General features: G+C 56.9%; 1 protein-coding gene across 1 annotated transcript in view; it reads right to left on the bottom strand.

Annotated features, from left to right (window-relative positions):
• Window positions 1-8: 8 nt before the first annotated feature.
• Window positions 9-22,319, bottom strand: part of PARP1 (poly(ADP-ribose) polymerase 1) — a 38,282-nt gene continuing 15,971 nt past the window's right edge. The window contains exons 6-23 of the mRNA XM_026509517.4: window positions 21,726-21,842; window positions 20,853-21,029; window positions 18,443-18,590; window positions 17,080-17,220; window positions 15,558-15,809; window positions 15,386-15,454; window positions 15,012-15,144; window positions 12,774-12,969; window positions 8,918-9,046; window positions 6,725-6,808; window positions 5,351-5,473; window positions 4,777-4,905; window positions 3,644-3,742; window positions 3,033-3,185; window positions 2,069-2,196; window positions 1,375-1,436; window positions 684-798; window positions 9-460 (exon numbers count right to left, since the gene is read on the bottom strand). Coding sequence (XP_026365302.2) covers window positions 379-460; window positions 684-798; window positions 1,375-1,436; window positions 2,069-2,196; window positions 3,033-3,185; window positions 3,644-3,742; window positions 4,777-4,905; window positions 5,351-5,473; window positions 6,725-6,808; window positions 8,918-9,046; window positions 12,774-12,969; window positions 15,012-15,144; window positions 15,386-15,454; window positions 15,558-15,809; window positions 17,080-17,220; window positions 18,443-18,590; window positions 20,853-21,029; window positions 21,726-21,842 — 2,337 coding nt within the window. The 3' untranslated portion in view covers window positions 9-378. The remainder of the gene's footprint in view (window positions 461-683; window positions 799-1,374; window positions 1,437-2,068; window positions 2,197-3,032; window positions 3,186-3,643; window positions 3,743-4,776; window positions 4,906-5,350; window positions 5,474-6,724; window positions 6,809-8,917; window positions 9,047-12,773; window positions 12,970-15,011; window positions 15,145-15,385; window positions 15,455-15,557; window positions 15,810-17,079; window positions 17,221-18,442; window positions 18,591-20,852; window positions 21,030-21,725; window positions 21,843-22,319) is intronic.

Here is a 22,319-nt window from a genome sequence, read left to right as displayed (position 1 = left end):
TCTAAGTAGTATGAAATTAGTTTTTTATTTTTACCTCAAAATAAATGCTTAACATTTTTCCAAAACTGCAACTGAAGGTGAGCTCGTAGAAAGGAGGTGGACGTCGGCCCTCCTCCCCGGGAAGCCAGTAAGGCAGGCAGCCGTTCTGCCGCGGGACTAGTCTAGACACCCCCGCCCCCACCCCGTCCCACCCCCACCCCCACACAAACAAAGGATCTGAAAAGCTGGGGAAAAAAATCGCCGAACACGTGAGCGAACGTCCGTAGAAAATCCTTCCTCAGGAGCGCAGCGAAGGTCCGCTCTCCGGCGGTCTGGGAGCGCAGGGCACCAGGCACCTTCTCCCCGGGCCCGGGCTGCACCGCGGCCACACGCCCGAGCTCACCACAGGGACGTCTTGAAGTTGAACTTGAGTTTCAGCAGGTATCTCAGATTTACCTGAGCGATGTCGTAGACGATGTACCTGGAGGGGACGCGTGTCAAGGAGCACGTGGTTTCACGGGGGCCGGTGCACGCGCCGCCCCCACGCCGGCAGTGCCGGGGGCGGTCTGTCCCCCCGCGGAGGGCACCCGTGGCGGACGGAGGGGCTCCACGCGGCCGCCCCCGGTCATCCGGGTGCCCGTGAGTGACCGCAGCCCCACGGCGGCCCTTGGAGCGGACAGCCCGGCACGCTCGCAAAAGGATACTCGTTATAGAGCAGGCAGGTGTCGTTAACGCCGGAGGAAATCCCGGTCCCCAGGGGGACTTCCACGCCGTCCATAGTGATGCTGGCTGAAGGGTCAGGGGTCGTCTTGCCCAAGCCTGCACAACAGAAGGCGTAGTGACGGGACGGTGAGGACGGAGGCTGAACACATCTCCAGTTGAGATGCATTTACTGTCGGGTCCACGCGTCCATTTGAAGGACACACACGCATTCCACACTGCATCCTGCTCCCAGATATAAACCCGTAGTCACAAACCAAGCTCCCAGGGCGCGCGTCTTACCGATTCCAGTAAGCGCAGAGCCACCCCCCCATCCTAATTCTGCCAAGAGCCGTCACTTCAGCCTGGCAGGGGAGGCCCTAAACCCTCAGGCGCCCTGAGCCCCAGAGATCCCAGACGCCCCAGGCAGCGCCACGTCGGAGACGTCCCTCAGCGCCGCAACTGAGAGTCACCTTAAAACCCAGAGCGGATGCACCTGATTCCCGGGGCTCGAACGGGGAACTCTATGTTGGCATTTGTGACACTAGTGGCAGACAGGGCGTGACCTGATTTTCTAATGAACCTCCAGCTGTTTTCCACTAGCCACAGGCGCGCAGCCTGCTAGGGGGAGAGGGCGCCCTCCCCATGCTGTCCTGAGCGCCCGGGGCTGGAATGGCGGTTTCGCAAACACGGTACCTTTGACGCTGTGCTTGCCCTTGGGTAGCTTGCTGATGTGTGAAGCGTGCTTTAGTTCGTACCTACGCGAGAGAGGACCGTCTCAGAAGGGCCTCCGATGACCCTGGGCTCTCAAACCACCAGTCTGATGATCAGGTGGCCAAGTGAGAAGAATCCAGTCCTCCCCCCACGCCCGCTGGGATCTCCCTCCCACCCTGGCTTCGGGAAGTGAAGGTGCAGTCCCCCCCACCCCACAATGAAGGGTCCGTGCCGGCCATCGCTGCTACAGGGCCACTCTGTTGTGGCCGGCCACTCTGGAGGTTTCTCGGCCTGTGAGCCCCAGGCCCCTGCTCTCCGTGTCACGATGAAGGGACCAAGGCAGACCCCCGATGCAGGCAGGACCAACCAGATTTTTTTTGCAAGGAATCTGAAACTGGGATCGACTCCAGTTTGATCTGAGTTGCTCCCAGACACAAAATCTAACACCTGTGTGCACGCATGCGTGCTAGGGGGTGACCATCCTTCGTGCGAGTCAGCCCAAAGGATGGGCGCTGCCAGTTCCTGAGGCCTGGCTGAGTTCCTTACCCTGGGTCTTCCTCGTTCACTTAACTAAAACCTGTTTCTACCATCGTGGCGAGAATTTCTACGGTCCCCTCCCGGCCAAGGGGAGCTCTCCTTTCTAGACCCTCCCTCCCCCAAAGCCAGGCTGACTTACATGTTTCCGAGGGCAACTTCTCCCAGCAGGATCAGGCCGATGGGGTCAGCCTGGGATGTGTGGCAGTAGTTGGCGCTCTTGGAGACCATGTCGGCGAAATAGATCCCTTTCCCAAACATGTAGCCTGTCTAGAAGGTGGGAAAAGGGCCACTGAAGACCTTCTGAGGGCTGTCCGGGGCACCACCGACCTCCCGAGTGCTGACCACACACAGAGGCCGAGCTCACGCGCCAGGCTGTTCGGACCCGGGTCCTGCCGGGCACCCAGGGCCGCAGCAAGCTGCTTAACCTCTCTGCACCCCGCTTTCTTCCTCTCTGAACTGGGGAAAGAACCTCACGGGGCCCTTGTGAAAATTAACCAAGTTAATATGCACTCAAGATCAGTGCCCGGCATGTGGAAACACCTGACAAATGGTGGCTATTATGTTCCCGTCCTTCTGTCAAACGTGAGGTTCAAGGAGGTCAGGGCATTTGCCCAGGTCACGTGCTAGCATAAGGCACTGCTCCGCCACTCTTTGCTCCCCACTTATTACAACTGGGAGGCGAGAGGCCTGCAAGACCGCCTCCGAGTGCCTGTCCGGCGGGTCACCTCTATGACCCAGGGGGTGACACATCGACCCCTCATGTCCGGGTAGGGCCTCACTCACACCCTCCCACGGTTTCCTGAGGAACACACCGGGGCTCATGGAGGTCACCAGGCGCAAAGTGGCAGAGGCAGGTCTGGACTCAGCTTGGCTTGTGGCCTAAGCCTGTTGTTTGCATGTTAACATACCCGTCAGCTCCCAGGGCAAGGCTCAGACACCTTACTTTTTTTGTTCCAGAAACTACAGCTAACAGACGTGCAGCCACGTCATCCAGAGTTAGGGGCAGGAGAACGAGGTGAGATGCTCTCTGGGCAACGGCCAAAAGCTTATCTGGACACGGGCCCCGCAGCCGCCCCCTGCCCAGCCCCAGGCCAGCCACCTACCACCGGCGCCTCAGGCGGGGCTATCCGGAGGCCCTGGGACAGGATCCCGGCGAAGTTGGTGGTCCTGGACCCGTGCCACAGCAGCCTGCGGTTATGCAGCTGCCGGAATGGCTTGTAGCGCTGGCTCTCGCCTTCGCGCTCGATCTTAAAAATCTGCTCGGGGTGGGGGGGGGGGGGAGGGGAGTGAAGGGAACGAGACACCAGAAGCCATTTGTTACCCTACAGCAAGATCTACCAGACGCAGGAGAACGGGCCAGCTGTCCCGAGAGCTGGAGGACACGGCCCGTCGCAGGAGGAGAGGTGGTGGGTCAGGTGGGGACGAGCCGCCTAGGGCAGGACCCTGGGCAGGACCCCGTCTTGCAGTGGTGCCCCCAAGGCGCTTCTCTGAGCGTCTGTCTGATTGTACCTTCTGGTTCTCAAATGAGGCTTTGAGATCGGAAACGAACACAAAAGATTAAGCAAAGAACAAAGCCACCCCCAAACCCTAAGACTAATTTTTCCTCCCCCACGAACAGTAAGTCACTTCCTCTAGTCAGTTAAAGCGAAGCAAACTGTTCTTTTCTGCCCAGGCCCAGGCTGGAGGGAGCGGGCAGGAGGAGGAAGATTCTTACGTCAACGACTTCCAGGTCGTACGCGTTGTGTGTGGTCGCGTGAGTGTTCTTAACGTACTTCCTGATGGTCTCCGCTTCCTCCGAATCCCTGTCCACCACCTAGAACGTCGTTGTGGAGTCACAACGAGGGAGACCCCAAGCAGAGCCACCCAACACAGGGGCCAACAGATGTCCCCCAGCCACGACTGCAGTCAGAAGCCGCAAGGACCCCATACACTGTCGGGTTCTGAGGAGGAAGACGAACGCTCCATGTCTTTCTGAATCCTCAGGGCCCTGCACATGGTGGCTCAGAGCTTCTACCCGCCAAACCACCACCAATCCGTCAACGTGATCTCCGCCACACAACATGAGTGTGCCACAAGAAAGGCTGTGCTCTCTTCTATTTTTGTGTTCTTAGCCAAAGTGCAGAAAGCCCAGGAATTCTGGTTTTCCTCACAGCTTCTTAATTAAAAGGCTTCAGAATTGTCAACAGAAAGAATAAGCCCTTCACAGAAAACCATGCCATGGCCTTCCCATCAAGGTGTCCCCGGGACCAAAGAAGTGACATCTGGTGGCTTATTCTACCTGGACCCGCAGAGCTATGCCTTGTCCTACGCAAGAGGCTCTCTTCAGTGATGTGAACACCCCATTCCAGGCTCACGGGAACCTAGCCACACTGCAGGGTCTCAGGAGGCGAGACACGGAACAGACCACGCTCACGGTCAAGGCAAGCTAGGGCTGAGGCAGGGTGACTTCTGCCCCTGCATGGCCACCTTGAGCCGAGAAAGTAGGAACCCAGGCACCATGTTCTTCCTATGGCTGCCAACAGGCACTTCTGCTTCTGAAACAGGCGTGACAAACCTTCTAGACCTCATGCCACACAAGATCCTCTCTAGATTAAGGAAAGATGGAACTCTCTGGAAGGCGGCTCAAAAACGAGTCTCTGCATTAGAGGCCCTGGCTTGGAAGCCTGCCTGGCCAAGGTGCTCATTTCCAGGTGAGACGCTCTGCAGGTCTCCAAGGGTCGCGAGCACAGCATCTGGGAATGTGCTGGAAGGCCGGCTCCTGGGTGCCAATGATGTTTTAAGGAGCTCTCCAGGAGAAACACTGTTGTTGGGACAGGCAGTTAGATGCTCCAGACAGGGGCCTGTTACCTTAATGTCAGTCTTGAGCTTCTCATAGTTGACGTCGATGGGGTCCTTGCTGCTGTCATCAGAGCCTCCCCTGAGCAGACTGTAGGCCACCTCGATGTCCAGCAGGTTGTCCAGCATCTCCACCTTGGCCTGGAGGAACAGATGGAAAACCTTGGGCTTGGGACCAGGGTGAGGGAGACACATCTAGGTTCGGCAAAGAAAACCCACACGCGGGTAACAGAACAGAAGGTGCAGGCGAGGCCTCCCAGCTGGTCGGGGACAGTCTGTCATCCACCCGCTGGTTTGTAGTGAACACCGCTGGAACTTCCTGGGATGCCAAGGGGGGTGTGCTCCCTGGGGGACAGGACAGCCACAAGCTACAAGGCTACAGTGAGAATGGGGTGGGGGTGGGGGCTATTGCTGGCTCCCTGCAGAGGCAGGGAGGGAAGACCTATGTTTGGTCTGTGGTCGGTCTCCACCCATGTGGAAGAAATCCTACTTCAAAACGAGGACCCAGAGGTGGTCCTCCCAGCACTACCCCTGCCTTGAGGGAGCGACACCCAGACCCATACCTCCCTCCAGAAACCCCGGCTACCTGCACAGAGTCCGCGTTATTCAGGAGCGGGGGCTTCTTCATCCCAAAGTCGTGGGGGATCAGGGTGTAGAAGCGATTGGAGAGATCCAGGATCTGGGAGTCACTGCTGCCCTGGGACACCGCCTTTGGGGGAGGGGACAGAGACTGAGACGCGAGTCTGACGTGGCTCGGTGTGGGCACGAGCCACGAAACGCAGGGAAAATGTTTAAGACCAGCTCCTGTTGGTGTCATGCCAGCCCGAGGGCAGGATCCCCCTCCCCTCGTAAACTTTCATTTCTATGAAGACCTATACGGTTAGGGACCTGTAACACCACCACCCCCCTCCCCGCCCCCGCCACCATGCAAGGTGTCAACAATAGCATGTAGGTGGTGAGCTCATGGGCACTCTTAAAATCAACTGTTTGAATGTTTGGGAACTTTGCACAACAAAATAGGGGGAAAAAACCCCACCGCTACGAATTCTGGCAGCATCCCCCCATCCACGGATCTTCAGCTTTAAGGGAATGATTTCTCTTTTCTTGCACCTGAAGGCCCAGGTGGCCACAGAGAGAGGCTAAGTTCCCTTCCTGCCACAGTGCCCATTCGTGCTCCGTATGCAGAAGGTACTCAATAAATGCTGAGGAGCTGGACTGCTGTGATGCTGGGTGGGAACCTGGGTGGCCAGAAGGTGGTAAAAAGGCCACAGCCTGGCCCCCTGAGGGCCCCAGCACCGCCCCCCCCTCAATTTGGGTCTGTGCCGCAGTCGGCTCTGTGCTGTGGGGAAGGGGCCTGGGCTCAGGAGCAGTTTTCACTGGATCTAAGGGCTATATCTCACGGCCTCCTTTCTAGAACCAGCCGGAAAATCTGCTTCCCGAGTACCCCTCCTCCTTCACGGGCCAGGCCTGCACCCTCCCCCAAGGCAGACCGGGCCACTGGTGGGTGCCCGGTAAGGTGCTGATCAGTGAGCACGAACCAAAACGAGAAAATACTTTGCTCTGAGATTTCCTAGTAACTGCAAAATAATTTCAGCCTCTTTTTCAAAGATTTTAGTTTTACGTCATTTCTACACCCAACATGGGGTTTGAACTCAAGACCCCAGAGATCAAGAGTCGCACATTCCACGGACCGAGCCAACTGGGTGCCCCAATTTCAGCCTAACTTTTAAGAATCCACAACATCCGGATGTTTCTAGGAGGCAGGAAAAGCAAATACCTTACCCAGCTTACAGGGAGCTCACTATGTATCTGATTACTGAACACACGGCCATCTCGTTAGTTTTGTGACCTCTTACTGTACTTACGGAATTAAAGAAACCTCCAGGTCTTCACGCGTTGGGGCGTGCCACCTCACTACCTCGCCCCCGCCCCCCTTGAGCTGGAGCTCGGCCCCGCCTACCTGCTGCACCTCACTAAGGATGGAGTACGCCGCCTGGATCTGCCTCTTGCTCAGCTTTCCCAAGGGCATCTTCTGAAGGTCAATCTGCGGAGACAGGGGGAGTCTTCCCTCGCAAAGCTGCTCCGTGCAGCGGACCACAGGCCAGCTGGGTTGTGCCCCCTCGGGGCTCCTGAGACCCAGCCCTGCCTGCCCCGCCAGGTCTGTTAAGAAGGTCCTGCTCACTTCGTTTATGGCAGCGAAGAGCCAACAAGGGCTCCCCAAACCCACACTCCGCGTGTGCCAGCCCCGCCCAACTCCCACCCGGTGGCAGAAGGAAGGATGACGGCCACTCACGCAGCCTCCCCTGGGGTCCCAGCTGAGTAAGGACCAGGAAGCGGTGAGAAATGGTTTTGTAAGTACACGCTCCTGAACATCCACATTTCTGTTCAAATTAACGCTTTTTCAAACCAGTTTCCCTGGAAGGTCACGTGTTACCCTAGCAATACGGCTTCCGCTCACACCTTAGGAATCACCATCGACACAAGTGGCAAGTATAGCGGGAAAAGCCCGTGATCCGCACCCCTCGGGAGGCGACTGCGCTCAGTCTCGGTCTCCCACCCGGAAAACGGGACCGTTTTCCTCCCAAGGCGCCCACACCTACTTGGGGAGTGGCCTGTGTGGCTTGTGCTCTGACCCCCTCCTGAGCCCCCAGGGCCCAGGGCGCACCTCCACAGCTGCGGTGGACCACAGATGGGGCTGTGTAAGCATCGGGAACACGGAATGAGCAGCAGCACGAACCGCGGGCCGGCGGCCACGGCGTCGGATACCGACCACACGCCGTGGCACACGCTCCTCTTCCCTCCAAGCTACAACGTCTCCACCCCGAGGGGAGATCTGTTTCTGGGAAGTTAAGTAGCCACAGCTAGGTCTGGGCAAGAAGGTGGGCCAACTATTTCGAGACGAGAACAGGGCATGTAAAGGAGCACAGCTTCGTTACTACAGACCAGACCCTGGCTCTGGGAGCCACTCCGAGGAAGGAGCCACGAAGGCTCTTGGGGGGGGGGGCAGTGCTCTGAAGAAAGAGCCAACTCCCAACTGTGGGGTTTCGGTGCCAATTTAAAAAAAAGGTCAGGTCTCCAGGCCTGACCCTACTCACAGGCCATAAGGACAAGAACAGGGTTCACCCAACACAAGCCACCCCACTCCCTGAAGAGCAACCCGCAGTCCAGCCCCGCGGGAAGTGGAGGGAGGCCGCAAGTCAGGGGAAGAGTGGGCATCCCGCTCTTTGCACACGGCCCACAGGCTGCCCTCTGGCCAGCTCTGGCAGCATGGCCCCTGGCCTGTCTTCCTGGGAAATGAGGTCACCTGAGTGAAAGCCAGCACAGGAATGACAGGTCACAGGGAGACACCTGGTCTGGTTAAGAGTTGAGAAACTCTACGAACCAGGACACAGAAAGCTGGAAACGACACGTGGGACATTTCTCCTACAACATTAAAGGAAACGGGAGACCCTCTTCCCCACGCCCTGCACGCCTCTCCCCCTCTCCTGTTCCTGAGCCCACGTCCCTGGTGAGCCCGTCCATAAGCCATCACACTGATCAGCCCTCCCGACAGAGGTCGCTGTAGGGGTCTCTCTGAACGGGACCACACAAGCCCCGGCCGTTTGCAAACCCGTTAGGGGACCTCCAGAACTCCACACTGTTCTCTAACAGCAGCCAGGCAGGGACCATCCTGCCACGGATTCCACACTCAACTCCCGGGAAAGCCAAGCCAGGCTAGAGACCACACAGGGACACCCTGCGCCAAGCAGAAGAACAGGACCAACACCCCCCCCACCCCCAAACTTCTTAGAAGCAGTAGTTCGGTCTGATGCCTCAACGTCAGGAGTTCTCCACACTTTGTCAGGGCCGCTCCCTTCACTGTAAATGGGCTACACGTGGACTTCCGGACGACTCTGGCTGGCGTGCTCAAGAGCCACGCCTGCACACACTACCACGGCAGCCAGGGGACATGTGCAAGGGGACGGGGACCCGGGAGCCAGCTCACTCCGGCACACTGTCCAACTCACGGTAAGTCCGTGATCCTTTACAAGGGCATGAGAGCCCCGGGCCCAGACTCCTGGCTCGGTGTCAGGCGGAAGGACAGGCGGGAGACGCGGACATCCGCCCCCCCAGCCGCCCCCGAGCTTGCCGATCAAACGAAGAGCACAAGAACCTCGTATTCCACCATGGCTTTCTTCATACTCTCCACGTCAAAGATCATCTTAATGAGCTCCTGCACTGGCTTGGGGAGCTTGGACTTGGTGCCGGGGTTCACCGTCAGCTTCTTGACCGCCTCCTCGTCCTTTAGGGAAAAGAAACCCGGTCAGAGACCCCGTTCGACAACCCAGGCAAAGTGGTGGTGGCATCTGGGCCACAGATGAGGGAGCCACAGGATGGGGTGCCACCAGCAGCAAAGGCTGAGTGGTCACGGAAAAGGCTGAGGGAGCGGCTGCCATGAGCGTGGGTCTCACCAGGATCAGACACTTCCCGTGCACCCCCAAGTCCCTGCGGCTGCTCCAGATCCTTCCCCCAACCACCAGTGCAAGCACCCAGCTCCATGCCTGCTGACCTGCACACACCCTCCCCCCCAATGCCTTCCCCCCTCCACACCCATCCCCTGCCCACCCTGGGAACCTGCCCACGGCCCAAGCCGCCACCCCGGAAGCAACAGGCAGCCACCAGGGCAAACCATGGACCAAAGGGACACTGGACTTCTCCCCTTTCTTATACTGCCTCACCCCAGGGCCAACCAGACGTTCCTACAGCCTTCTATACAAGGATCCAAACCCAGACCCGTTTCCTGCCACACAGACCGACAGCATGAGCTCTCCATCCCCCACTGCCTCCCCCCTGCACCCTGCGATCACACTTCCTGACGAGCTAACTGCACGGGACTGCGCACTCCTACTCTCTGAGGAACCAGGCTAAGTCAGGCCCACACGGCACTGGAAACCTCTGAACGGCGGGAGGGTGGGGACTGCGCCCTGTCCCTCACAGTGTCCCTAGCAACTAGCCACGTCTGGTATTTGCTCTGAGTGAACGTTGATCCTGACATCTGCCGAGCCTGCCTGGGCTGCGTGGTGCACCGTGCGCCGTGTTCGTGCGCCTGGCTGTGGCTGTCGACTACACTTCACGTCCCAACACGGAGCCTTCAGCACTTTCGTGTTCCCTGCTTCCAGCTCCCGGGAAGGCCAACTGCTCACGGTTAGAAGCCCTATGTAAATGCATATACTCTGGGGGCGCCAGGGTGGCTCAGGGGTTAAGGGTCTGCCTTCGGCTCGGGGCGTGATTCCAGGGTCCTGGGATCCAGCCCTGCATCAGGCTCCTCCGCTGGGAGCCTGCTTCTCCCTCTCCCACTCCCCCTGCTTGTGTTCCCTCGCTCACTGGCTGTCTCTTGTCAAATAAATAGATAAAATCTTAAAAAAAATAAAATAAAAAATATAAAATAAATGCATTACTCTGTGACCGGGTACCTCCCTCTCAGGTGTAATAACCACAGAGCTATTTATGTACTCGGTAGCACCGTTACAGATCATTTACACGCCATGAACTACGGCCTCCGACCACCTGTGCAGCCCCAACAGGTGCTCTAGGCCAGCGCACCCGAACTCAGCGGCCCCTGGCCCTGAAAGACGGCCGGTCTGAAGGGAGACAGACTGCAAGGGCTGAAAACACACCCGATTCCAAAGATTTGGTTTCAAAAAAAGGGGGGGAGGGGGGAGGAAAAAAGGAAAATAAATTACTAAGTTTAGTTTCATGGTCTCTTTTTGCTTTTTAAAATGCAGCTACTGAAATATCGAGGCTACATGGGTGGTTGTGTCTCTCTACTGGCCGGCATCCACCATGAGCTGCGGGGGAGAACGGGGTGCTCGCGACATAGCGTGCAGGGCAGGTGAGGGAAAGTGCAGTTCTCTGGTGAGGAAAAGTCCCCGCGAAGGGACAGGAGCGCTAAAGACACACACCGTGATTTTAACGGCACTTCACTCTGGGTGATTACCATCTCGTGTCTTCGTCTTTCTCAAAAATTTCTAAAACATTATTTTTGAAATCAGAAAAACTAACCAGTAGGAGGCACTGCTGAGTCAGACAAGCCAGGATCTCCACCTCAACATGACAGACAAGGTAAATTCTTTTTTAAAAAAAGGTATTTTAAAGTAATTTGCACACCCAACGTGGGGCCTGAACTCACAATCCTAAGATCAAGAGCTGTTACTGAACGAGCCAGCCAAGCACCCTTAAATTCCATTTTTAATGGTGAGAGCTCATGTTACTCTATAGAGAGCTCCCCATCTGAGAGGCGTTGGGCCTCAAAGATCGAGAATTAAAATCTTTATTCATCTATAAATTCCCTTCTTTCTGTGAAATGAACGTGCCCCTCCCCCCCCATTAAAAAAGTACAGCGTCCCTTGAACAACAGGTTCAGACTGCGCGGGCCCACGCGTACGTGGATTGTTTACATTTATTTTTTTTTTTAAAGATTTTACTTATTTATTACAGAAAGAGTGAGCATGCTCACAGGGGGCTGGGGCTGAGAAGGGCAGAGGGAGGAGAGACGCCCCACTGAGCAGGGAGCCCGGCACGGGACTCGATTCCAGGACCCAGAGATCGTGACCTGAGCCATGAAGGCAGACGCTTCACCGACTGAGCCACCCAGGCGCCCCTGGATTTTTTTTTTACTACATGAGCGCCTGGCTGGCTCAGTAGGAAGAGTGTGTGACTCTTGATCTCAGGGCTGTGAGTTCGAGCCCCACGTGGGTTGTAGAGTTTACTTAAAAAAATAAAAATAAAAAATCATGAAAAAAAGTGTATTTTCTCTCCCTAGAATTTCCTCATAGTATTTCCTTCCCTCTAGCTCAGCTGATTGTAGAGCGACAGCGTATAACATGTGTAACAAAAGGAGTTGAAATCAACTTATGCTATTGGTAGGGCTCCTGGTCAACAGCAGATGTAGTTAAGTTTGGGGGAGTCAAGTTACATGTGGATTTTCGACTGCCTCACAGGGAGGGGTCAGCACCCCTAACCCTAACAGATTTTCATGTAAAAACCAGGGTAAGCACCTTGTCAGAACAGATGTCCACAAAGGTATCAGCCAAGGGATAACGGAAGGCTATGTGGTGACATATACAGGAAGATGAGCCCCAAACGTGTAACAGAGGGGTGCCTGGGTGGCTCAGTCGGTCAAGCGTCTGCCTTAGGCTCGGGTCATGATCCCGGGGTCCTGGGATCAAGCCCCGTATCGGGCTCCCTGCTCAGCAGGGAGCCTGCGACTCCCTCTGTCTGCCGCTCCTCCCGCTCATACCCTGATAAATAAAATCTTTAAAAAAAGTGTAACAGAAATGATCAGGAAAACATGTGGGACCCAAAACTGCACCCCAGCAGAGCCCAAGTCACTGTAATTCTATCTTGATGACAGACCAGGTCCTATGATCTATGAAGAAACATGGGGTCAGCTAAGAAGCCACACCTGGAATCTGAGAACCACTCCCCGTTGCACTGAGGGAACAACTTCAAAGATGCCCCCACGTTCTCAAAATGCTACCACCGTTGTCATCTGAGCTCACGCGTCACTGTGTGGGTCTGACTCGTGGAAGGAAGCGTGTTGGGCTTGATTCCATGCTGCTTCTGTGTCTGTTAGCACGACCGTGTGGTTTTCGCTCTTTACCGCAGTCGCACAGCAGTGCGCTCACCCTGCATTCCTGGGCTCAGACCCCCTCAGTCCTGGTGCGGAAATCATCCTGCACCGCTGCACTCAGCTCATTACTACGCGGTTAAGAACTCCGCGTCTACGTTCCTAGGGACATGGGAGCCTGGCTTCGGAGTCCGCGTTTAGCACCGGCCTCCGTCAGGAGTCGGGAAGTGTTCCCTCCTCTTCTATTTTGTGGGAAGAATCTGGGAAGGGCTGGTATTCTTCTCTGGAGGTTGGGTAGCGTTCACCTCTAAGGCCCGGGACCTGGGACGAGGTTTGGACACCACGGCACCCCTTCCTTCTACTAGAAGCACCCCTTCCTTCTACTGAGAGCAGGGATTACCTGGCCGTAGTCAATCTCCAGGGGGTAGAACTTTTTGGGATACTTCGTGAAGTTCTTGGAGTGCCAGGCGTTCCCGGTTTTCTCTTCATACAGTTTCATGAAGTGCTCGATGGCGTCCTCCTTGGACGGCACTCGTTCTAGCTTGTTACTGCCGATCACCGTGCCCACACGGCCCCACGACCTGAAGATCCAGTACCTGCGAGGGCGCGGGGACGACAGGAGCATCGCATACAAACCTGTGGGTCGGCCGCTCACGTGTTGGGAGCTGTGCCCCTTCTCCTCATCCCGCTTGGGGGACAAAGAGGTTCGACCCCCATGAGGATGCTGACGGACACAGAGGAACCAAAGAAACACTGCAACAAAGGACCTTTACTTGTGATGAAACGGAGGATTGGGCTGTCGCATCATAACCGTACTGGTGAACGGACCCTAGAAAATGCCAAAGCACAGGTTACACTTGGACCTGGCAGCCAAGCATGCGGAGCAAACCCTGGGGCTTACAAACTCTGACTTTACGAAAACTCCCAATTTCACTCCTCAAAGCAGCACAGTAAGCGTCATGTGAAAGGAAGTCTTGTGCTCACGATGTGCAGCCACGAGCGACACACTCGAAAGATGCTGCCGGCTCTGGGCTTAGACTAGAGGCTGCGATGCGACCAGGTCGGGCGGCGTGTGTGCGTGTCAGTGGCATGCAGGCCAAGCCTACAGGTTCCGCTCTTGGTTCCCAGGCAACCGGGGGCCCACAGCACTGGTACCCGAGGTGCTGCACTGTTCAGCTTTGGGGGAGTACATTTTTCTCAGTGGAAAGAATACAGGACGTAATTTTTCTGTCCCAGTGGGGATGTATCAGAACCTCAAATACAGGTGTGTCTGGGTGGCTTGGTCGGTTAAGCATTTGACGTCAGCTCAGGTCATGAACTCAGGGTCATGGCGCTGAGCCCCGTGCCAGGCTTCTCCCTTCGCCTCTGCCCCTACCCCTTGCTTGTACTGTCTCAAGTAAAAAAAAATCTAAACAACAACAAGAAAAACGAAACTCAAATATAAGATTTGTATGTACTGCTTTTTTCTTTTTAAAGACCTTATCCGAGGGGTGCCTGGGTGGCGCAGTCGTTAAGTGTCTGCCTTCGGCTCAGGGCGTGATCCCAGTGTTCCGGGATCAAGCCCCACATTGGGCTCTTCCGCTATGAGTCTGCTTCTTCCTCTCCCACTCCCCCTGCTTGTGTTCCCTCTCTCGCTGGCTGTCTCTGTCAGGTAAGTAAATAAAATCTTTAAAAAAAAAAAAAAAAAAAAAAAAAACATTGAGAGAGAGCAGGCGAGTACACACAAGTGGGGTGGGGGGGTGGGGGAGAAGACTCCCTGCTCAGCGGGCTTGATCCCAGGACCCTCAGATCATGACCTGAACTGAAGGCAGATGCTTAACTGACTGAGCTACCCAGGTGCCCCAACTTAAATGCACTTTTAAGTAAACCAAAAATTCAAAGAAAATCTGGGGCTTCCTGGAGGTTTTCTGGGCTTTTGCCCAGGTGCACAAGCACTCATTCTCTGGTCGGGTTTTTGGCTGAAATGTTTGGGAGGTGCTATACTGAGCTGACCTGAAAAAGTGTCCTGACCCAACAGCCCACGTCGTCCCTTCACTGTGAAAACCAGTAAAACAAGGCCACCAGAGCAGGTGATAAACCACATGACGATGGGCTTATTTCTCCAGAAAATCTAAGTAGCCTACCAGGTACTTTGGACTTTGAGGGTTTCTGATATTCACTCTTGGATCAACGTGCTGGCGACAAGCTAAGGCAATGGGAAGAACCCAGCCGCTTGGTGGTAATAAGCGGCCGCAGGCCAAGGCTTCCCAGGGGCGGACGTCACGCCCCCGAGGCCGCTGCTGCACAGCGCCCGCCTTTCATCCATGAACCAGAGTTCCAGTGGGGAAACCGCTGCCACTTGCTAATGAGAAAAAGTCCAGGTTAACCCACGAGAGTCGGGCCTAGGGAGTCTGAAGGAACATTAAAAGCCAAGTTCGGGCCCTGTGTGGGTACAGGGGTGAGACGCTCCGGATTCCGCTGTAAGAAGTGTCTCGGGAGACAGTGGGACAGTGCGTCCCGTGAAGCTGGGGAGCAGGAGGCCAGGCTCTGTGGGGTGCCGGCGTCTTCGGTCTCGTCAAAGGCCTCACCACACCCCTCACAGGCACACCCCCTTCATGGGGCCACCTTGCAGCGACTCCATCCTGTCCCCAGAACGCACCTGCTTTCTTTGTCATCCTCCAGGAGCTGCAGCTTGTAATAGGAGTTGGTTCCCTTCACAATGTCCACCAGGCCGAGGGTGGCGCTGAACACCTTCCCACCTTTCTCCAGGACATGCGCAGAATGTTCCAGACCTGTCGTAGAGGCAGAGCGCCTTGTTTTTTTCTCCGAGGGGCCTATGAGCTCAGGGAGAATGGGGTCTGCAGGCAGGGGGATGCACACCCGCCTGGACACCCTACTGCCACCCTCGGGAGGCCGCCCACAAGACCCATGTGTCCTCAGGACCGGGGAGCCCAAGCAGGCAGGAGGGTACAGGTGTGGTCTGGGTGCCGCCGGTCTCCTGACCACCCACCCGTCATGCTCCCGAGTGCTCACCCGAGTCCGGATCGACAGCAGCTCCACCTTTGAGAGTTAATTTCATTCTCTTCTCAGATTTGTTGATGCCTTGGAAGGAGATGAGACAGGAAAACATTAGAGAGAAATGAAACCAGAAAGTAGGGGTAGGGTGGAAAGTGGGGTGGGCGGGCGATCTGCCACCAGGGCTCACCTTCCTCCTTGACGGGGCCCTTGCTCTTCTTGGAGAGCGCAGCCCCCGACTTTGCTCTCGGGGCTGCGGGCTCCGCGGGCTCCACAGGCTCGGCCTTCACCTCGGCGCCCCAGGGTGCCAGGACGTGGGCCGCGAGCAAGTCCTGGAGGCTCCCGGTGGAGTCAGACAAGTCCCGGAGGAAGTCCTCGGACACCACGCGGATGCCGGCCTCTCGCACCTCCTCCATCTTCTTGCTCATCTTCTCCACCTCCTCTGTTCAAACCAGGGGCAAGAGCAGCTGCAGCGTTAGCGTGAAGTGAAGCCAGAGCCTGACCGACCGCGCCCCCCATTGCCTAGTGCCAGGTGCACCCCGGAAAGGAGCCGCGGTCTGACGGCGGCGCCAGCGTCCCCAACGGGAAGGGAGCATGTCCCTCTGCAGGACCCTGCATGCATGAGCGTAGGTGCTCCCCATTTGGCAGGATGCCGCGTTATTCTGCCCATGATTTCCCTAACACGTGGAAGCTTCCCAGTTGGAGTCCTGCTGGTCCGGTCTTGCTCTTGGTGCCAGAGTCGAAAATCACCAAAACCAAGGTCGAGGAGCTCACCATCTGTGTTTTCTCCTACCAATTCTATGGCTCCGCGTCTCCCACCCAAGTCTTCAATTCATTCTGACTCAATCTTTGTGAGCCCTGTCAGGTAGGGACCCGGCTTTCCCCATCGTGAGCCCTGGCTCCTCCGTGGGAGATGAACTGACCACGTACACGGGGGCTTACTTCCGGGCTCTCTGGCCTGTTCCGCTGATCTACGCGTGTTCTGACGTCAGCTCCGTACCGTTCTGATTACTAGAGCTCGTGATACAGTTTGCCATCAGGGAGCGCGAGGCCTCCTGCTCTGTCCTTTCTCACGATGGCTCTGGCGATCTGGTGTACGTGTGGCTCCACACGATTCTGTGAACCCAGCCTCAGGCTTTCCCAGGGACCGCTGCGGTCACCACTCTCACGCTTGCAACTCCTAACCTGGTAAATTACTTCCCTCCGATGCCGTGAGAGTTTTTTCTCTGAGAGTTTCTCCTGTGCTGTCGTTTGGAATGTATTCCCGTCTCTTCACTTTGCCTCACTCTAGCAGTTTCTATATCGGCTGACGAAGCAAGCCCCCTCCTGGCCCTGAAGCAGCGCCCTCATGCGGGTCCGTCCAGTCCTGCCCCAGCTTTGTGGTCCCGCAGACCCCGGAGCTTGCCCACACCCCCAATGGTTGCAGATGTGCCAAGACTGTTAGTGTCCCCAAGGGCAGTCTGGCCGAGAACAGCAGAGGGCAGCCTTCGGCTGGGGACAGAAGGCACGCGCGCACACACAACAGAGCGGCTTTGCAAAATACAGGTGCTGGTTTCCTTTAGCAAAGGACCAAACAACGCTGCTGACCAAAGAAGACACCCATCGGGGAGCACCCTGTGGGTGCCACACCGCACTCAGCACGTCCCCCCTCTCAACCTCGCCATCACAGGAGGTATGGCACGTCCCTGCTTTACAAACCAGACTCAACTCACTTTTGGTACTGATGCACAGGGAGGCCTTGTTGGCTGTGCCCGTCAACTTCCCCCCGAGTTTCTCGATCACAGCCTTCACCTCATCCTTGTTCCGGGAGAGTTTCCCGAGAGTCAGGATCTTCATGCTGGACAATGGCTTATCTGGGACAAGAGAACAGTCGTCAGGCCGTGAGGTCCCAGGCAGGCCAGGACACCCTCAGCTCCCCTTTACTCAGTATCCCTGCGGGAAAAATCTATGAAAGCAGAGGATGGGACAGGACAGCATGTGGACAGCCTGTCCTGTCCCTTGGCACTCAGAGGACCAGGCCAGGGTGACGATGACGCTGCCCCATGAATGGGCTGGCCTGGCCAGCGGGGGCTCCTGGCCCTGCCCCACAGGCAGACCGGGAAGGCTGCATGTGGGGAGCACGAGGCTGCCAGTGGGATGGGAAAGGGAGGGGGAATCATGTGAACTCCCAATTACTTTTATTCTTTTCCCAACTCACATCTAAAAATAAACTGCAATTTCTTACGTGATAGTTATTAATTAACCCCATCAAACAAATCCATGTCCTCAAGAGCAGTTACTCGAAGCTTTGGTCAGCAGGACACTGAGCAGAACCCGGCAATCGACGGGTCCAGCACGGACCCCAGACCAAAAAGGCCTGCGAGAGACCTGTGCCTGTTTGTGGCGGAGGCGGACCAGTGCTGGTGATGCACTCCTAAAACAAGAGGACCCGGACGGAGACGTCCCTCAAGGCCTCCCTGTGAGGACAAGTCAGCGCTGACCCTGCACACGCACCTGTGCCCAGGTGACAAGCAGTAAACGCAGAGTGACGACACACACATGCGCCTCCCCAGGAGACGGCAGGCCATCGACAGGCTCGCGTTCAGGGTCGGACCTTGTCCCCCACCCACCCAACTGTGGCCATAGCCTTAGACTCCACCAGGTGCCTTGGACTGAAGAAAGGCAACGAGTCTCTTCAGCAGACGGAGAACCCCAAACTGGTCTCACGGAGTCTGCTGGTGAGGCATGTTTGCACTCGCATTGGTCAGTCGGCACCTGCGGCAGGCCAGGCACACGGCAGGTCTGTGTGCAAGAGCCCTGAGCATCCCGTCGGATTCAGGATCACTGACGGGGCAGGGTGGCCGGGAGGTGGGAAAGCAAGGTCCGTCTTGTGGGCAGAAGAACATTCGGAATGTCGTTCCAGGTAAGGCCCAGTGGGCCTTTCTTAGGAGACCGCCTCCCAAGCATCTCTCTCCTGCTGAGGGGAGCAGGGCAGGCCTTCCCCACAGGATCGGCAGACGGAGGACCTAGAGGGAGACCATCCTCCCGCTCAGGTCAGGGCCCAGCCCTCCCCGCACGGCCGGCCCAGGGCTGTACCTGGCGGAGCGGAGCTGTTCACAGCAGCGGGCGCCGAGGCTGTGGACGGCGGAGCCACTGTGGCCACTGGGGCACTGGTCTCGGGGGGAAATATTCGGTCCTGCCTTTTGATCTTCAATTTTTTGAGGTAAGAAATCTCTCGGAACTCCTAAAAATTTAAGTTTCAGTTAAGAAACCAGTTCTCCTTAGAAATAACCACCTGCCAGAGCCAAGAAGATTTAGCTTGTCCACATTAAGGAACCTCTTTTTACTTCTCGTGATCAGGGATGACGTAGAAGACGTGCGGCTGGGGAGGCTCAGTGGGCTAAGCGTCCGACTCTTGGTTTCAGCTCAGGTCGTGACCTGAGGGTCGTGAGAAGGCGCGCTGCGTGGGGCTCTGCACTAAGTGGGGAGTCTGCTGAGTTCTCCCTCTCCCTCGGACCCTCCCCCTGCTCTCTAAAATAAATCTTAAAAAATGATGTGAGGCTTCCAGCAGTCAAGTACGTAACGCTGTAAACAAACCGCTTATTTCTAGTGCTTCCGAGTTCATAATGACACAGGCACGTGGGTGCCGTAAGCAAAGAGTTTTTCCTTAAAAACAAACCAACAAGACACAAAATCAGCTGACGACGTGGTCAGGGGCCACTGGGGCAGCCGGACTGTGACCTCTAGGCCTCACCCTCGAGGGGCCCCTCACAGGTCGCATGCCCACCCGAGACTGCACGCGCCGAGAGTATTTCCCGAGAGGAAATCAGGGAGTTTCTCTCCCTTCCTAGAAGGGATGGTGGCTGCAGAGAGCCCGACAGTGTTCAACACGGACTCTGCCAAAAGCTCGGTTTACCTTCCTCCCGGGGACTGACAAAGGACTGTGCTCCAGGCAGTCACTCCAGGAGCGTCTGACACATGGAGTTCAGGGGACAGCACGGTCCCTACCTGCCTAGATCTTCACGGAATCAAGGAAGAGCCCATTCCTGCCGTACCCATGCTCAGTGAAAGCCCCAGAGAAAAGGGGCAACGGACCTTCTCCAACACACGCCGAGCACCTACTGTGCCACGGATCACGGTGAGGTTACAGTTTCTTCCCTTGAGAAACAAGTTCGGTCTTAACCGGGTCAGATATAGAAAAGCTAACTTTAACACAGGAGCTTAAGCTCTACAACGAACACACCAGCGTGACACAGACCGGGAACTCTGGGAGGGCTCCTCGGAGGCAGTGACTGCTCGGATAGCTAGGGGCTGAAAAAGCAGGGCTCAAGCAAAGACACGTGACCAACAGACATACTGCGGTACGCTGGCAACACTGGCTGGTTAGTGTCCTGTTGCTGGGAGTGTGAAGAACTGGACAGTGTGTGTGTGTGTGTGTGTGTGCGCGCGCGCGCACACGCACGCATGCGAGCAGAGGGCCCACAGAGCGGACAGGTTGTGGGAAAGGCAGAGCTGACCTTGACTCTGTGGGCCACGTCCCGGGGGCAGCAGACTCACACGGGGCTGTGAGTCCAGGACTGTGCACAGCCGGCAAGCGCTGTGGACCTGAAAGCAGGTCTTACACGTGCAGGCACCTTCAAAAGTAATCACGGATGCCGTGCAACTGGTACGAAAACACAAGACGGATCCCATTTCTTACCACCTTATTTTCTCGAAGATGGTAAAAGAAATACAAATGCCACAAATGGGCTTGCAACACTGGCAAACACAGAAAAACTCGGAGGGTATTTTCCCGTGAAACGGGGAATCGGTGTGAGGATACGGGGAGTGAGGCGGTCAGAGCTGTTTCTGAGCGACCCCTCAAGAGAAAGCACGGAGGCAGAGTGGGCTGGGCTGTAATTTCGGGCGCAAGCAGATGAGGCGAGGGGGCCGCGGGAAAGCGAGTTCGGCGGCAGGGAGAGCAGGGCGCCCGAGCGCCCACTATGTGCCGCCATCCCGCAGGCTCAGCCCCCGCAGTTCGCACGGGCAGGCCACCCGGCGCCGGCTAGCACGGAGCCTCCGTGCAGGCAGAGTCCCCCGTCGAGGTTCTGAGTGTTTTGCATCCTGAGAATTCAGTATGAATTCAGAGGGGACCAACAATAGGAGGAGTACTTGAACTCTAGACCCAACCCCCGCCCAGCACTAAGGCAGGAAAACCTCCTCAGGAAAAAGCCTCCCACCACGGAGGGAGGAATCATCATCCATTTGTGCTCCGTTCCGTCCCTCGTGCCTAGAACAGAGCCCGGCACCGAGGGCGCACTCAGATCAAGAGGCAGGAGGGTTTTATCGGACAAACCCGTGCTCCCACGTGTGCGGAGCCGCCAACGCAGCTTCGTACTCTGAGTGTGAGGGTGGCCGGGGAACATGGCACGGCAGTTGTGGGGACTCGGAGCATGGACAAGCCCAGAAGGTGGGATGGCGGTGTTCTTCTGCTGAGATCCCAGAACCCACCCCCCACCCCACTTACCTTTGGGGTCACCCAGTCCTTCCGGCTGGGGGTCTGGGTCTTGACCATACACTTGGTCCAGGCAGTGACGTCGCCCGTACAGTAGTAGGCGTCGCTCTTGAAGACCAGCTGGCCCGAGCATTCCTCGCAGGGAAGGAGGGCACCGAACACCATGCCATCAGCCACGCGGTCCAAGATCTGAAGCCAGGAAAGGAGAAGCTACAGAGAAGGACACTCACCAAAGCGGGCAGACCACACTCACGGAGAGAGAAGAGGGCTCGCCCTGACACGGACTCCCAGGGGCCGCTAGTCTACACGCAGAGCTCAGGCTTCTCTACTCTGAGACCTCCCGTCCACACGTGAAGCACCACAGCTCCCCCATCCCTCGGTGATTTAGAAATAAAGGGAGACCCCACATCAGGCTCCTCCGCTATGAGCCTGCTTCTTCCTCTCCCACGCCCCCTGCTTGTGTTCCCTCTCTCGCTGGCTGTCTCTATCTCTGTCAAATAAATAAAATCTTAAAAAAAAAAAAAAAGAAAGAAAGAAAGGAAGGGAGAGCCAGAGCGTCCCCTGCTCCTGCGCAAGGAGCTACGTCAGCCAGGGAAACTGGTGGGGTGCTGGCAGGCCTTCCCTCACGAGGGGAGCTCCACGGCCGCCAGATCTGGGCCTTAAAATGTGGGACACAAACACACAAGGCAAATACACGGCCCACCCTGGTCTCCCCGCAAGACTTAAACCCAGGGCTGATGTATGGGGCAATCTTCCTGCCCCTGGACGCCATGACCACGACAGCCCTGACCACGCCACAGAATTGTGGCATTTCCCCTCCTCCTGATCAAAACCAGCGGGCGTCCCAGCGGAGGGCCTCCCACACCGCGGGGGGGGGCAGCTCACCGCCGACTCCCCGGAGGGCACTTGCTGCTTGTTGAAGATGAGCAGCTCTTTCAGGTCGTTTGTCGAACACGCTTTCTTTAGCTCGTCCTTGATGTTCCAGATCAGCTCGTTCTGGGCCTGCGGACAGAGCCAGGCAGCTGACAGACCAGCTCTGTGCAGAGACCCCACCAGAGGGGGTCTCACCTGCCTCGCTCAGCCTCCAGTGGGGTCCTTGTGCGTCAGCTGAGCCGCACCTCCAACCCGGTCCCCTGCAGGGAAGCGGCCCCGCCGCACTCCGGCGGCATTCCAGTTCCACCTGGAGCATGCCGCCCCTGGGACCACCCCCCCAGACAGACCCCACGGCAAAGAGCCGGGGTGCCCGGGCTCCTCAGCCCCAACATTTGCACCCAAGGACACGGGGCGTGTTCTCCAACCTGAACACGGGTGGGGACCACTCCCAAGCCCCCCTCTGGCCTCCACAGCGTATCACACGGGAACAGACGTATGCGTCGCAAGACACGGAGTTTCTCCAGCTCGGGGGCCAACAGTCACGCAGTGCCCACTCTTTGTGAGGCTCTGAGCCTCTCCTCACCACCACCTTGCCTGGGACGGCAT

This window comes from Ursus arctos, unplaced genomic scaffold (genome assembly GCF_023065955.2).
Source record: "Ursus arctos isolate Adak ecotype North America unplaced genomic scaffold, UrsArc2.0 scaffold_2, whole genome shotgun sequence".
In the NCBI taxonomy this organism is placed as follows: domain Eukaryota; kingdom Metazoa; phylum Chordata; class Mammalia; order Carnivora; family Ursidae; genus Ursus; species Ursus arctos.
Note: the sequence above shows the minus strand (reverse complement) of the source record. Positions and strands in the feature narration are given on the sequence as shown.